The 17,729-nt window shown below is 39.5% G+C and overlaps 1 protein-coding gene across 1 annotated transcript in view; it reads left to right on the top strand.

Moving 5' to 3' along the window:
* The window catches only part of LOC310640792 ((E2-independent) E3 ubiquitin-conjugating enzyme FATS), a gene marked incomplete at its 5' end in the record, with an annotated part of 188,339 nt that overhangs the window by 161,544 nt on the left and 9,066 nt on the right, over window positions 1–17,729 (top strand). The window contains 2 exons of the mRNA XM_083363309.1: window positions 157–350; window positions 1,803–2,004. Coding sequence (XP_083219435.1) covers window positions 157–350; window positions 1,803–2,004 — 396 coding nt within the window. The remainder of the gene's footprint in view (window positions 1–156; window positions 351–1,802; window positions 2,005–17,729) is intronic.

The following is a 17,729-nucleotide window of genomic DNA, read 5'->3' as shown; positions in this document are numbered from 1 at the left end:
GATTTGACTTCTAGGGTTAAACAAGCACAACAGTCTACATTCTCTACTGTACATATTTCTTTTAGAGATGCCTCCTGGGTTTGAAAATATCTAGAAGTACCAAAAAAACAAATTGGCTACCATCCCGTAATAAACAATCTTTTCTGTCTTTCTAAGGTGATTACAAATTATATGGGTCAGCCAGCCAGTCCAAAGAACATAAGATAAATGTGAAGAAAGACATGGTCAACAGGTTAACCACCTCTGCAGCCCATGAACCAGATGTTCCTCTTGAGAAATATGAAGCTTTCCAACATTTAGAGGTCTGCTTTGAGCCTGAGAAAATTCCTGCAAGCCTACTGACTCTCAGGGTAAAATATTCAAATTCCCTGCTAACTCTTCACATTGATATGGTTATTTCCTTGGAAACCCACTAGGGTTAAAAAGACATTTACTGCTTCTATATTTTTTAAAAGCAGCAAATCAGTAGTTTTATGAATGTGTGCTTATTGCTGAGAAGCATTTTCCTTACATGATACATTGAGAACTGAATTTGGAAGTGACTTGTCTAGTATCCTGGTTTAAGCCATGCTATTATTTGCGTATATTGTATACTTTTTTTAACCATCTCCCTCATTATTTACAATTCTTATTAATCTGGTAATTGCCCTTAACTGCAGAAGATTATGTGAATTAATATTCTAGGATTTCTACACAACTAGCTCTGGAAAAATAGATCTCTTCCTCAAATTCATAATACTGAATATTTTTCAGAGGACAGAGCAATTATGTAAAGAGGACAGAAGCACATGGGGTTGCAGCCAGGATCTTCCCCCCTCTGAGTTTGGGGGGTGGGGGTGGGGTCTTTGGTTTTTTAATTATATTAAGCATATTTCAGTGTTTACATAATAATTCCTGTGTGTTTTAATCCTCAAAATAGCAGAAAATCAACTTATTTTCAGTAATAAGGGCTGAAGCAGACTCAGGGGATTATTTAATGTGTGGTCCTGGGAATCTGAGTAGTTCATCATGGTTTTAAAAATCACATGCAAAATATAGTCCATTCAAGTACTACACTTGCATAAGACATGCAAGATTGAATAAAGGATGGGGCTTTGTTTGCCCACCTGTTCCTCATGTCTTTACATACAGTAATACTGGGCTCTCACCCAATCTAACTTTCTTGCAGTTCTGCAATGAATTTTTTACTTGCGTTTACTGCAGGGAAAATATGCTGGTTATACACAGGTTTCTGTTCAAATTCCCAATGTAAATACTATTGGAACGTAGGAAACTGAAGACATTTCACATCCTCTTCCATCCTTTATTACTGCATTCTTATTTTATTGTAAGCCAGCTGGAATTGCTTTGGATGGTGAGATGGGCAGCATATAAATAATAAAATAAAATAAAATAAAATAAAATAAAATAATAAAATAAAATAAAATAAAATAAAATAAAATAAAATAAAATAAAATAAAATAAAATAAAATAAAATAAAATAATAAAATAATAAAATAAAATAAAATAAAATAAAATAAAATAATAAAATAAAATAAAATAAAATAAAATACCCTAATAGGACAAAATGAACAAATATGATTAATATGTACATAGCACTGGTTATCTCCTCTGACACATGTGGTAAAAGCTATTACCCATTTGTTTAATGATGTTGCACAGTCTACATTGCCAAAAGATGCCTCATTACAGCCACTACATCTAGAGTTTCAGATGACTGATTTGAAAGAAAACTTCCTGATCCTTTCCTGGGACAATAGAAAATATCACTAATGGTATCCTTTTTATTTCTGCTTTTTAAGGAGGCACTGGAAGTTCACAAGCCTCATTTTATTTCCCGCTCACAAGAACGATTAAAAAAAATTGAACACATAGTGCAACTGAGGAAAGCACAACAAAGTGAGGATTTGGGTAAAAAACAAGGAACTGCTCTATGTTGCAAGCTTTCCTCCGCTTCCATTACAAGTAAGAAGAAACAATATACTGTTCCTCATCCATTGAGTGGTAAGTTGAGTTGTGTAAGCTCCATTAAGCCTACTGCAGAATTTGATAGCATGCATGCTACTCTTCACCATATTTTTGAAACTCTGCATCACTGCTTTCACAAATATCATGTTCATATTTACTTATTTGCTTTTCTTATGTATTGGCAAATCTAAATGATAGCAGTATTCAGTGTAATAGATGGACTGTAAAATCCCAGTTAAAAACAAAAATAAAATCCCAGTTTAAACAAAATCAAAATCAATAAGGGAGTTGCCTTGTACTGATGTATTAATCAGTAATCCCTTAAATTCTTTGCAACAAATTAATTTTGCTCTCCTTTTCCCACCCATTGTTCCCAAAAGGGGAAATTATTTTGCCTCACAGTATATTTTAGGATAGGATAGGCAGTATTGGTGCCTTTAGATTCCAGTGTGCTCAAGGAAATTTCCTTCTCCAGACCCATTTTAATTAGATTTTTCTGATTAAATGGAGGAGGAAATTCAGGCATCATCTGTATTGACAAAAATGTTGCTGGGACACACCCAAACCCATATGCTGTAGGCCCCATGAACACTGGTTGAACAGGAATGAATGAATTGTTGCAGTCCAGACATTTGTTTAGAAATAGGTCCATTTTCTTGGGGATAAGCAGGGCAATCAAGTCTATAGTGGGACTGAGGAGGAGCTCAAGAGACTGACAAGGATTTCCTCACCAGATGTGATTATAAGTGGGAATGATCCTGGGAGATAGGAGGAAGCTTATCAATGGTTTGATAAGAGGCAGCTCAGTCCACAGGAGGGGGAAAAGCATAGGAAACGTTTTAGAATACACCCTTCCTGATTATCTAGAAACCGGAAACAGCAGAACAGAGAAATACATTAAACAAAATTCTGTTTAATGTAACCTTAAAATAAAATGTTCCCAGCTTTGCTTGTTGTCTGGACTACCTTGAAGGCTAACATCAATCTTGCAAAGTATTTCTTCCCTCCTTTCTTTTTAGTCTGTCTTAAATGCTTTTCAAATAGAAATACACCGAAGGCTGATTTACTAGAGAAGGTCCCTTCTAAAACACTTCCTGTGGGGACTGATCTATCTCTTAGCCAACCATTGCCTAGGCTGGAGATCTTCCTCCTGCCTCCTAAGGTCATTCCCACATACTATTACATGAGGTAAATCCCCCTCAGATCAATTGTTACACTGTGTTTGGCTTCATTCTCCAGGGCAACCATTTTGTGAGTGTCTATAACATTGTTCTAAAATTCCAGATATCTGCATGGCCCAGTAAAAAATTTTGTCCCTAGCATATTTGGACAAATTAACTATCTTTAACACACCTACCTCTCATGTGTTGACGTGATTGTTAATGATTGTTATCTGGAAGCTGTCTTATAATTTGGACATTCACTAAAGTGTTAGAAAGATATTTTAAAAATACATATTTTAAAGCAAAGTGGAAGAGCATCCTTTTTGCTATTGAAACTACCTATGAAACAAAACAAGACAAAAATCTACAGTAGATCTAGCTTCCATTTCTTGACAGCTCAACAACAGACATAAATAGGATAGAATCTTAAGAAAGTTATTATTCAGACTTTGTTACAATCTGAAAAGATTATTGTACTTTGCCATGGAATCTGTGTAAGTATTCACTTATGTGACTTCTAGTTTTAACTCCTGAAATTCTATTGTTGCTGGGTAAAATAAGACAAAAGACATGGATAAAAGGATGGCAAAAATGCTTGAATATTGAGTATTTGTTTCTTACATTTAGGAGCTCTGATATTTATGGTTTCATGTGGTGAGTCCTGAGTAGTTTTACATTAATTGATGTTGTTGCTTTAAGTTGTAACTGTTGTTTTTGAAAGCTTTTGGTTTGAAAGTTATTTACATGGATAGATTGTTCAGTGAAGAATAACCCACATGCTGGCTGGAGGTAATGGACGTTGAAGCCATATCAGGTCAAGCTGCTGATGGATTAGCTAGAAATCACCTTATAAGGGCATCTTGTCTCTGTTCAGTAGCTGAACCAATATGTTTCTGCCTTAGATGCTGTTCAGGTTGAAATATTCTGAAGGCTGATTTTTAGCCAGGAACACTGGAGCTTTGTAGTATCTGTGGGCAAGCTGCTTTCCCATAGGAAGAAACTGTTATCTCATTGCTCCTTCCTGTTTCTCAGATTCTGCTTCCCTTAAGTCCTGTAAGGTACATACTGACATGTCAATATTCCATTTTCTCCTCAGCAGTCTTAGCAGAATCAATCCATGAGAAATTGCCAGTATCCTCTTTCTCTATTGCAGGGGAATAGCTTTATGTAAATCAAGGCTTTTTCTATTATTATGGTTGGTTACACTGTCAGCCAGATGTTGAGACTGGATTTGGCACCTTTATCAGTGGTGGGATTCAAATATGTGAACAACCGGTTCTTTGTGTGGATCCCACTTCCAGTAGTCCATTCTGGGCCTGGGCAACAAAAAATTAGCTACCGGTTCTGCCAAAGTGGTACGAACTGGCTGAATCCCACCACTGACCTTTATCCACGTATCAAGTCTTTCCCAAGGACCTGAAAGAGGCAGATGTTGTTCTTTGATGGTGTTAGGTATTGCTGCAGGATATAAGCTGTTCCAACTAAAGCTGCCTCTTGCAATTGACTGATGGTGATTGTGTCAATGCCAATGGTGTTCAAATGGCGCTCCAGATGTTTTGAGATTGCACCCAAGGCGCCTATTACTATTGCTACTGTGTTTGCTTTCTTTTGCCACAGCCATCCTATTTGCAGGTCTTTATATTTTGTGATTTTCTCCAGTTATTTCTCTTCTCTTTTGCTGTCTCCAACAGAATATCCAGAATTTTGTGTCTTTCTTACCAACAATTGTTGAATCTGGGGTGTTATGAGGCAGGTGCTGGTCTGCTTGCATTCTATATGTGATTGGCTGCATGAGGCCCAGTATAGATTTAAATAAAATATACTATTTCATTAGCTCAGGGAACCTTCAAGTTCTGTAGAACATTTTGTTTTGTAACAGTAAAGAAACTAGACAATAAAGAGGTGAAGCAAATGCTGGATCCTCCAGAGCAGGTCCCAGTTGGATCAAATGCAGTTACTTTAAATCTATTATTTCATAAAAAAATAATGAACATATTAATTCAGACAGGCATGTTTGGACTGTTTGAGACTTTCTTCTTCTCTGTCTTTGCCTTTTGTGTGGGGGCATTGAATTGTTGCAGAATCTGAAACAACTAAGAGCAGGGCAGTTATTTTTGTTCCTTGTTTTCAGAAAATTATTCTCAAACTGTTTTTAAGAATAAGGGAGTGGAATTGGCAGTAGGGTGAAAATTCCCTAAGAATCTAGCTTCAGCATTTTTCTAGTTTCAAGTAGATTTGCACATCTTAAAATACCCCTCTTGTCCAAACAGAACATCCAGATAATCTATCTGGAGGACCATTCAGGCATTATTCCTATATCAGAAAATCATCACTGGGTGTCCCCTAAACAAACCATCTCCAGGAAATCTGTAATACTGAAATGCCCCTTACATTTAAGGAGTAGATTGATTATTCTTTGTCATTTATTCTGTGGCCAGGACTATTGTTCTTAGAGAAATAGAAATGTCTTTGGCTAAAATATTAAATAAGCAAATACTGTACTTAAATTGTTCTTTAAAAAGAGAAAGTCTTGCTATTTTTCTGGTTTGCTGGATCTGTTGTGGCTTTCCCAAAATTGTAGGATGCTTCTACCTACTTCCTGGATGAATAACATTGGGTGATCTCCCTCAGTTGTCATGAACTATGATGTCACAATAGAGTGATGCAAATTGGATTTAGCTAGGTGATGGTGTCCTGCAGACAGATTAAAGAGAATTCAAAGAAGAAAATGAGCAGCTTTGTAAGAAGCCTAAAACATAACCAAAAAATATGAAGACTGCTGAATACTAAACTAGGTGAATATTTCCATTAAGATTTCCTCTGCAACTTCACTATAGGTGCAGGTTTGGATTCAGCTGCTACTTGTTTCAGGCATATCAGTTCTGCTAAGTAAAAGTCATGCTTATGATAAGAATTTAAACATACATTTCTAGTTTGGCTCACAAAAGTTTTTGATGGAGCTTACAGTGTAGTGGAAATATCTAAACTAGATAATCGAAATGTTTGTCCCTTAAGAATTATGTTCCTGAAAATGCTGGGAAATAGCAACATGTTTTAAATAATTTATAATGAAAAGCAAACACTTTTAAATTAAAAATGATTCTGCATAGCACAAGACTATATCATAAAGGAAATAATTAAATCATGGTACCATCTTCCATATAGTTTAAAAAGCATCAGTAAACTATTCCTTTGCTTCACTAATAATATCTGTCAGAAGAAATCTGTTTGGGCAGGAAAGGGCAACATTAATATATGAATTATTCTCTCAGATTTATTTGTGTAAAATTAATCTTGTCAGATTAATTAGTTTAAAAACCAACTGTATCAGCTGAATGACCCTCCCAGTCCATTCATAAATGCAGTGTAGGATTTAGCTGCATGGAAGCAATGCCATGTAATTCAGGTTTAAGCGTAAGATCAGAACACATTTTTTTGGTTCATGTTGTCTTTGGACTATGGTTGTAGGCATAAAAGATGAGTTTCTATAACTGAATAGTAATTTAACAAATCATGCTACATCCCTAGAAAAATTGGGAGTTGTTTGTTAAGATTCAAACCAATATGGAATGGAATCCTTAGATTTGAAGAAAAATTCATTATATTTGTTCCTCTATAATGATAATATTATTCCATAATACAATTTCAGTAATTTTCTGAGAATTCATTCCCCCCCATCTCTCTCTCTCTCTCTCTCTCTCTCTCTCTCTCTCTCTCTCTCTGTGTGTGTGTGTGTGTGTGTGTGTGTGTGTGTGTGTGTACGCGCGCACACGTGTGTATGTTATGGGTATTTACATTATAGGAAATGTCTTTTGCAAAATACATTTTCTGGCTTATATATTTGGTTAGATTCAAATTGCTTTATGAAGGATTGGTATATGTTTGGTTGGATTATCTTTGTATTTATATATTTCATTAAATTGTCTGTGTGCCTTTTAGTCTGTTTACAGTGCTCTTGATTTCTGAAACTAACGTTTATACAAACTAAGAAATAAAACTCATTAAGGAGTATAACCCTGTATCTAAACCTAACAAAAGAAACCTTTATGGCAATTTCTGGGTTTGCACAGTGTGATGCAGAGGTTAAAACACAGATTTGTTTGAATGCAAGGAGACAGGATGTCTAAAGGAAGAAATGAACACAAGATGATTCAGGATCTCTTGAAATCCCCATCATTCTAACAGTAGCAGCAATGTTTTAACTTTTCCCACTAAATTAGACTGCTGAAATGGGAGGGAAAAAGTTAAGGAAAATAGGAGTTGAATTTGCCTTCAGCATAATGAGGTCAGTTCAATTCTATGTACTTCCACACTACAGTTTTCACCAACAATTCTTCATAAAGCAATTTAAATCTAATTTTCACTTCTTCTGACTGCAAAACACAGAATGTTCAGGGACCAACATAAACCAACAAGTAAGTGCTCATACCCAGCTAGCCAGTAACAGAATACTCCAAAATCTAATTCAGTCAGTGCCACAATCCACAAGGTATTTCAGGTTGTGGAGCCACAAACATCCCTATGACATTTCATAGAAAATGGATATAAATACATCAGAAGCATCTCCCACATGCAGCCTTTCCCTCACATTTTCAGCTTTTGTTGAGTGTGCTTGTCTAATTATTTGGAAATAAATTCCGAGCAGTTGCTGGGAAGGGCTGTAACGATGCTGTTCATTTAAAAGCCTCTTGCCAACTACAGTCTTGAAATGATAGCAAGCTGGCATTTTTTAATGAGAAATAAGGCACCAAGAGGTAAAATCTCCATTTATTTACACATAACTCTGATGACTACAGGCACATGTCCACGTAGTTTTCTTGGCAATAATATGGCATTGGCTTGCCAATGGATCTGTTTTCATTGTAGTCTAGGCCAGGGGTCCTCAACCTTGGCAACTTTAAGACTTGTGGACTTCCAGAATTCTGGAAGTTGAAGTCCACAAGTCTTAAAGTTGCCAAGGTTGAGGACCCCTGGCCGAGGCCTCTGATATTTGCTGTATTTCCCATATAGAAATACAAGATTTGATATTGCTTAGTTTTTCAAGATCATCCAGGCTCAACTCAAAGCTGCTACATATACAATAAAGTTATTTATTTATATTCAGTTTATAAGCTGTTCTAATTGCTACATACAATTCCCTTAATCAAATACTTATTTTTAACAATTTCACTTGTTATAAATGTTTTAATTTATAAAATTTCTTTTATAAACATAATATTTATACATATAAATCTTAACTGATTAACTGTAAGAACCAATGAACAAATAGTCCTTTTCTATATTCATATTTAAACCTTAGTTTGTTTATTGCAATTCTGCCTTGACTGAAATGCAAAACAAGAGCGCCCAGCGCTCCTGCTTCAACAACCATGTGGGACCTGTTGGACTGAAGAATCATGACTGGACCAAAACATTCATGCAGTTTCATACCAGAGGGGAAATTCTGAAGTCTCCCTAATCCAATCAAATTCCACAATTGCTCTATTGTGATTCTTGATGGTCTGGAAAGAGTACTGCTTGCAGGTTTAAATACAGGTGCAGACTAGTTTCACAGAATGATAGAGTTGAAAGGGACTATAGTGATCATCCAGTTCAAACTTCTTTTCAGTGTATGATTAACATTCCTTTGCCAGTTGACCAACCTCTGTTTGAAGACCTCTAATGAAAAACTCACTACATCATGTGGCAGCTTGTTCCACTGGCTGACAGTGCATACAATCTGGCCTGTAGCGCTTACCTGCTTCCTGATAGTTTTAACCTCTTGGTTCTGATTGTGCCTTCTGGAGAATAGAGGATAAGTCTATTTCATCTTCTGTGTGACAGTCCTTAAGATATTTGATATTTGCTATCATTTTTCTCATTCTCCAGAAAGGATAAATAATCTGTCATTGAAAAAAAAAACTTTACTTTTGAGGAAAGAAGAGTAAATGACACAATTTGGAATATTTTTAATGCAAAAACTCATAGCTTCTTACGTTAAAAGGAAACAACATCTATTTTGCTGTGCTTGACTTTGTAACTTCAGTAAATCCTTGTTCATTTGTAATTCAGCAGAAGAGAGAGGAGTAGTCACTGAATCTTTATTTCTCCGCTGATGGAATGTGGCAGGAGAAATCCCTACAGGAAAGAGTTTCAAGGTGCCCCTGCTATAGTTGCAAATTGACAGAATTTTAGAGATGATTCACCTTCTGTTTCAAATAGTCTATTGCTAACTCTTAGATTAAGCAAAGGCAGATACAGTACTGGGAAAGTCACTTCTTTGTCCCCTTTATTCCTGCAGTCGACTAATCCCCTCAACTGGGAAAAATGTTATTGTTTATCCTGCTACCATTGTAAGCAGGGCATAAAGAAAACGATGCAAGGAATAATGGCTTAGATCTTAAAGAAAAAAAATATCATAGGAATTTTTAGTGTTTTCCTTGCCTTTCTCCCTAATGGTTCTCTAGATAAAGTGTAAATATACTTTAGAATTCAGTCTCTATTGATTGGTTGATCAATTGATTAATTATGGGCCGTCAGATTATGTTCAACTTTTAGTAACTACATGGATAGATTTTATCCATGAAAATCCAAAGCTTCATATGGCTTGGGGCCAGGTTATTTGAAGGGCTGTCTTTTCTCAGTTACATCTACTGACCCCACAAGAATGAGAAGACAGGGTATGTTAGGGGTCACCTCTCTTAAGGAGGTTCATCTAGTGCAGGGGTCGGCAACCTCGGCTCTTTTATGACTCGTGGACTTCAACTCCCAGAATTCCTGAGCCAGCTATGCTGGCTCAGGAATTCTGGGAGTTGAAGTCCACGAGTCATAAAAGAGCCGAGGTTGCCGACCCCTGATCTAGTGGGACCAGGAAGAAGGGCCTTCTCTGGTGGTTCCCTCCCTGTGGAGCATCATCCCCACAGAGAAGATTGACGCTCACTTTGATATTCATTTGAAAGAACCTGAAGGGTTGTTTGATTGTTGTCACAAAATGAATTGTTCTTAGATTAATCGCAAAGCTAGAAAATCCACATTTTGAAAGTCTTTTTAAAAGAACAACTAATTCTCCTGCACTATGACTGAAGATAATATTTCTGTCACTGAATATCTTTATTAATCACCCAAAGAAAAATAGCCTACCATCTCTCCTGAATGATAAATACCTTTACATTAACTTTTGCCCATACTTTAATGGTTGCCATCTTATTTGTGCGACCTTAAAATATTCTAGAGAGCATTTTAAATACCCTTGGGGCATGGGGGAGGCTCCTGAGCCCAGCAGCTCTTCCAAGGGGGGCAGGAAGAGAGTGGGGAGGGGCTGTGCTGGGATTGGGGCTCCTTGTGCCTTCCGCTGCCCGCCTGCGCTCTTCTGCCGCAGATGCCGTGTCTCCACTTGCCTGGCAGGGTGGGGGCACGCTTGTACACGGGGATGCACGTGGGGCTGCTGCCTCGCTTTCCATGCCATGCTGGGCTGTGGCTGGGCTGGACTGGGTATGGAGCCTTTACACCGCTTCTTCCCCTGCGGACATCGGGAGTGCCCACTCCACCTACCGCTTGTCCCGGGGCAGCTGCTGCTGTCTGGTGCTCTCCAGCCCATTGCCGGCCAGCCAGGTGCACCAGGATACCTCTCTTCGGGCTCCCTTGGCCTCTCTCCCCCCTCCAGGCTGGGGCTGGTCAGATTCCCCCCGTGGGCAGCGCTGTGCCTGTCCCCGGCCAGCCCTCCTTCTCCATCCTCCTGCTCCTTCTGCAGACAGACCGCGGCTTACCAAGCTGGGCAGCGCTTCTCCCCACACGTGTCCTTAGGCGGAGGAGCTGGGCAGCTGCAACATCGAGCTGGCCAAACACACCCTGGCCACGTCCACCCAGTCTGTCATGACCACCATAGCCACACCCACCCAGTGGGCCACACCCACCCAATGGGCCATGCCCACCTGGCACCTGGCAATACATAAGTGGGTTTTGGGTTGCAGTTTGGGCACTTGGTCTCTAAAAGGTTCGCCACCACTGGCATAGAAGCTTGAAGTTCACTCAGAAACAATTATGCTAATGCAAACATGAAATTACAGTTTAACATTATACATCACATTTTCTCATGTAGGTAAAGAGACTTATGTTCATATGATCTGAACTCTTTCAGATGCAGCTTAATCAATTTAACTTATTTCATTATTGTCTTTTTCATTTTTCCATTTTCCAACCTGACTTTTAAAGGCCAAATCATGACCTAAATACTGTTGAGATTTTGAGTGATTTTAAAAACATGCACATATTTGTTCTTGTCATTTTCTTTTCCCAAAGCCTCTTTTAGGTTGTTCTTTTTTATATTCAGTTTGGCTGCTCAGCTGGGATATGAGAACCAATGGTTTCATGATTTGACTTCTACTATGCCTGCTGAGCAGAAAAAAAAAGACCTTGAAAGCATCTCTCCTCTCAGAGTTATCTTGGAAACAAATATTCTGCTGCAGAAATATTAAACCTTAGTAGCAAAGTTTTAGTTGTAAAAATGTGGATCATGAAGGTGAAGGCACTTAAACCCATGGGTAAGATTAACCATTTAGGAAATAGAGATAATATGAATTCTCTAGCTATTCCTTTCCTTGTATCAATTTTGATTACAACTTAGAAAAACTATAAGGAGAGAGCCAAAAAAATGAGTTGTCTGCAAGTTTCTTGATCCATAGGGAGTTGTATGTTTATTTAAACATGTGAAAAAAAGAAAATCTTAGAGGATATAATGATGTGATAGAAATTGGCTCACTGCATCTACTGAACATTTTTTTAACAAAACGAAACAAACCTATAGAGTTTCAGCACTGAACTTTTGTTACTATGTAAATCAATTTATATCTGATAAAATGAATAGAACAATAGAGCTTGAAGAGGCCATGTTCAACAAATTGAGTCTAGTCCCCTTACTTAGTATAGGAATCTGTATTTCTTATTCCAGGTTGTTATCGCAGCTTTTGCTTGAAAATATCCAAGAAAAGGGAAGAGCGCAAGAGCTCCTTACATAATTGGTTCCTGGTCAAAAAGCTCTTACAGTTAGGAATGTAATTTTTGTTACATTCCTTTGGAATGTGCTTCCCTGTTGTTGTTGTTAGTTGCGAAGTCGTGTCCGACCCATCGCGACCCTATGGACAATGTTCCTCCAGGCCTTCCTGTCCTCTACCATCTTCTGGAGTCCATTTAAGCTCACGCCTACTGGTTCAGTGACTCCATCCAGCCACCTCATTCTCTGTCGTCCCCTTCTTCTATTGCCCTCGATCTTTCCCAGCATTAGGCTCTTCTCCAGTGAGTCCTTCCTTCTCATTAGGTGGCCAAAGTATTTGAGTTTTAGCTTCAGGATCTGGCCTTCTAAAGAGCAGTCAGGGTTGATCTCCTCTAGGACTGACTGGTTTGATCGCCTTGCAGTCCAAGGGACTCGCAGGAGTCTTCTCCAGCACCATAGTTCAAAGGCTTCAATTCTTTGGCGCTCAGCCTTTCTTATGGTCCAGCTTTCACTGCCATACATTGCAACTGGGAAGACCATAGCCTTGACTATACGCACTTTTGTTGACAGGGTGATGTCTCTGCTTTTTAGTGTGCTGTCTAGATTTGCCATGGCTTTCCTCCCAAGGAGCAAGCGTCTTTTAATTTCTTGGCTACAGTCCCCATCTGCAGTGATCTTGGAGCCCAGGAAAATAAAATCTGTCACTACCTCCATTTCTTCCCCATCTATTTGCCAGGAATTGAGAGGGCCAGATGCCATGATCTTGGTTTTCTTAATGTTTAGTTTCAACCCAAGTTTTGCACTCTCCTTCTTCACGCGCAACAAGAGGCTCTTTAGTTCCTCTTCACTTTCTGCCATTAGAGTGGTATCATCTGCATATCTTAGGTTGTTGATGTTTCTTCCGGCAATCTTAATTCCAACTTTTGATTCATCTAGCCCTGCCTTTCTCATGATGTGCTCTGCATATAAGTTAAATAGGCAAGGCGACAGTATACAGCCTTGCCGGACTCCTTTCCCAATTTTGAACCAATCGGTGGTTCCGTGTCCAGTTCTCACTGTTGCTTCTTGGCCCGCATATAGGTTTCTCAAGAGACAAATAAGATGTTCTGGTACTCCCATCTCTTTAAGAACTTGCCACAGTTTGTTATGATCCACACAATCAAAGGCTTTAGCATAGTCAATGAAGCAGAAGTAGATGTTTTTCTGGAACTCTCTAGCTTTCTCCATGATCCAGCGTATGTTGGCAATTTGATCTCTAGTTCCTCTGCCTCTTCGAAATCCTGCCTGTACTTCTGGTAGTTCTCGATCCACATATTGCTGGAGTCTAGCTTGTAGAATTTTAAGCATAACTTTACTAGCATGAGAAATGAGTGCAATGGTGCGATAGTTTGAACATTCTTTGGCACTGCCTTTCTTTGGAATTGGAATGTAAACTGATCTTTTCCAATCCTGTGGCCACTGTTGAGTTTTCCAAATTTGCTGGCAAATTGAGTGTAGCACTTTTACTGCATCGTCTTTTAAGATTTTGAATAGCTCAGCTGGAATACTGTCACCTCCACTAGCTTTGTTGTTGCTCAGCTTTTCTAAGGCCCACTTCACTTCACATTCTAGGATGTCTGGCTCGAGGTCAGTGACCAGCTCATTGTGATTATCAGGGACATTAAGCTCATTCTTGTATAGTTCTTCTGTGTAATTTTGCCACCTCTTCTTAATCTCTTCTGCCTCTGTTAGGTCCCTGCCATTTTGGTCCTTTATCATGCCCATTTTTGCATGAAACGTTCCCTTCATCTCTCCAATTTTCTTGAAAAGATCTCTGGTCCTCCCTATTCTATTGTTTTCTTCTATTTCTTTGCATTGTTCATTTAAGAAGGCATTCCTATCTCTTCTAGCTATTCTTTGGAATTCTGCATTTAATTGGGCATATCTTTCTTTTTCTCCCTTGCCTTTTGCTTCCCTCCTTTCCTCAGCTATTTGCAAAGCTTCCTCAGACAGCCATTTTGCTTTCTTGCATTTCTTTTTCTTTGGGATGGTTTTGGTTGCTACCTGTTGTACAATGTTGCGAACCTCTGTCCATAGTTCTTCAGGCACTCTGTCTATCAGATCTAATTCCTTAAATCTATTTGTCACCTCTACTGTATATTGAACAGGGATATGATTTAATTCATACCTGACTGGCCTAGCGCGTTTCCCTACTTTCTTTAAGCCTAAACTTTGCAACAAGAAGCTCATGGTCTGAGCCACAGTCAGCTCCTGGTCTTGTTTTTACTGACTGTATAGAGCTTCTCCATCTTTGGCTGCAGAGCATATAGTCAATCTGATTTCTGTGTTGACCGTCTGGTGATGTCCATGTGTAAAGCCGTCTCTTGGGTTGTTGGAAAAGAGTGTTTGCTATGACCATCGTATTCTCTTGACAAAATTCTATCAGCCTGTGCCCTGCTTCATTTTGTACTCCAAGGCCAAACTTGCCTGTTATTCCAGTTATCTTTTTACCTAAGATGTCGATGTTTAGTCTTTTCATCTCTTGTTTGACCACATCCAGCTTTCCTTGATTCATGGATCTTACATTCCAGGTTCCTATGGAGAAAGAATCTTTACAGCATCGGACTTTCCTTTCACCACCAGACATATCCACAGCTGAGCGTCCTTTCGGCTTTGGCCCAGTTGCTTCATTCTTTCTGGTGCTACTAGTACTAGCCCTCTGCTCTTCCCCAGTAGCATATTGGACGCCTTCCGACCTGAGGGGCTCATCTTCCAGCGTCATATCGTTTTGCCTTTTGGTACTGTCCATAGGGTTTTCATGGCAAAGATACTGGAGTGGTTTGCCATTTCCTTCTCCAGTGGATCACGTTTTGTCAGAACTCTCTGCTATGACCTTTCCGTCTTGGGTGGCCCTGCACGGCATAGCTCATAGCTTCACTGAATTATGCAAGCCCCTTTGCCACGACAAGGCAGTTAATCCATGAAGGGGGCTTCCCTGTAATATCTTTAATAAAATTGTTTTTAACATTAAAAGCGGTGTTAAAGTGGGATCAGACCATTATATCTGGAAGGACAGAATAGGCCATAGTCTGTAATCTGATACCATTTCAGCATGTCTGAATTTTCTCCATGATGATCCATTTTCAACAGAGCACCCATCATTACCGTAATGGATGCTAGTTGTCCTCTTTTTCCTCCTCTTTCTACCAATCCTAGCAGGGCTTTCTCTGGAAAGCTAGGTATCTGCTAGGTAATCTATGGATAGGATAATTTGAGCCTTGTAATCTATGCCTCAAATGAGAACTTTGCGGGTTTTTTGTCAGTGATTCATTGATTTATTTTCTTGGCTGACAATGATATTCTCAAGAGTCTTCTTTAATACCAAAGTTCAAAAGCCACAACACAATACAATCTTGCTTGTTCAAAGTCTAGCTTTCACTTCCATAATGCAGGGGTCCTCAACCTTGGCAACTTTAAGACTTGTGGACTTCAACTCCCAGAATTCCTCAGCCAGCAAAGCTGGCAGAGGAATTCTGGGAGTTGAAGTCCACAAGTCTTAAATAAAGTTGCCAAGGTTGGAGACCCCTGCCATAATGTATCCCTGAAAATAATGTTGCTTGCCCTGTTATGATTCTTTGAAAGTGTATGCACACAACACCTGAACTGTGAGCCACCCAGAGTTGTTGCTAAGATGGGCGGCTGTAGAAATCAAAGAAATTTGAACATCTTTTCTGAAGCCTTCACGGCTGCTCTACCAAGGGCTAGTCTGCAGCATATTTCTTAACTACTTTTTCCTTTATTGTTGATGTTGATTCTAAAAGGCAGACGTTATTTACAACTCCAGCATCTACACATTATCAATTCTAAACTGGTTCTCATATCTATTGTCATTAGTTGGATCTTTATGTTTATTTTTAGTCCCATTTTTTCACTATGCTCCTGAACTATATACAGTATGATACAAGGTTCGATTCCTTCTTAACTTCCATTGCAGGGATCCAATCTTTCTTAGGCAAAAGTTTATCTCCTTTGGTGAGGTAATGTTATCTAGCTAGTCCTTGACTTACAACAATTTGTTCAGAGATTGTTCAAAGTTATGATGGCTTTGAAAAAAATGAGGTATGACCAGTCCCTGAAGTTACAGCCGTTGCAGTGCCCTGGTGGTCATGTAATCAAAATTTGGGTGCTTGGAACTTGCCCACACTTATGACCTCAGGAGCATGTCAACTGCCCCCACCTACTATCTCCCTGCCCATGTATGCCCTTTTGGTTGCCCAGCCCAGCACCATTCTTTGGTGGCAGGGTTAGGACTGAAGTAGAGGCCTGGGACCCTCAGCACACTCAGCCAGCTGCCACCACCCCCAGGCCTCTCCTTCAGCCCCAGTGCTGCTGCTGTCATTGACAAATACCGCCACAAGCCCTGCATCACAGCCAGCCACCCCAGCACAAAGCCTCAACTGGCCCAGCTGCCCTGCAAACCATAGGCCAGGGGTAGGCAACTTTGGCTCTTTTATGACTCGTGGACTTCAACTTCCAGAATTCCTGAGCCAGCCATGGGAGGTGAAGTCCACGAGTCATAAAAGAGCCAAGGTTGCCTACCCCTGCCATAGGCTTTGCCAAACCCAGCTGACCTTCACTGTCTTCTGCCTGCTGCTGCTGAAGTGCACCTGGCCTGACTATGTGAGGCAGTTGCTGACTGCTCCAGGGCTTCTTCCCAAAGCCACTCATGCTACTGTCCAATGGTGTGCACTATTCTGCAAATAGGATGCTTTTGAACACTTTTAGAAAACTTCTGAGGATTTCTGAAGCATCATGAAAATGAGATATCTGCCAGTCTCCAGTTTGCCTGTTCTCATGCCATTTTTCCTGGTCTCTTTGAGCTTGTGCCATAACTTGCACTGCAATCTCTCTTCCCCCCCCTCCCCCACCCAGACACAGAAACACTTCTTGCCTGGGACTCCCTCCACTTCCAGTTTAACAATTCCTGCATCTGGAATTACAACAGCAATGGGGAATGCCAGGACTCCTGTTGCCAAGCAATACAATCCCAGGACTCCTGTTGCCAAGCAATATGATCCCTTTATAGTCACATCATGTAATGAGAGAAATCCTGGTCCCATTTGTGATTGTAAATCAAGGACTATCTGTATTCTATAAAACACAGGGGACAGGGCAAAAATTAAATCTAAGGTGGTTTAAATCTAATTACGGTTAAATTAATGAAACAATTACACCTCATGTATTTAATAATTTTCTCTTCTGTCATATTAAAAATGACAGTTCAGTGGCAACTTGGAAAATGTTAAACTGATAAATTGTGCATCTCAATTCCACTGCAACCTTGTTCCCTTTGACAAAGCAGTTTTCACACATCCCCTTCTTTGCTTCCAGGTTGGTTGAGTTCTTTTAATTGTCAGGACCAACAGCTTCAGATATTGCACTGCCTGAGGAGAAAGGAGAAAATGTCCCCTTTTATTCTTCAGCAGTGGTGAAGCATCAAGTCTGAAGCTGCAGGTCAACTGAGTATGTAGGTCAAACTATATAGCATACAGCCCTCTCCACAGAATCCTTCTCCTACACAGCTGGTAGTCTGACTCCATGCAAAGGCCTGGTCAACCATATTAATTGCTCTCTGGAAACCAAGAGGAACT

This window comes from Vipera ursinii, assembly GCF_947247035.1.
Source record: "Vipera ursinii genome assembly, chromosome: 5".
Taxonomy (NCBI): Eukaryota; Metazoa; Chordata; class Lepidosauria; order Squamata; family Viperidae; genus Vipera; species Vipera ursinii.
The sequence above is the reverse complement of the archived record's forward strand: the minus strand, read 5'-3'. Positions and strand labels throughout refer to the sequence as shown.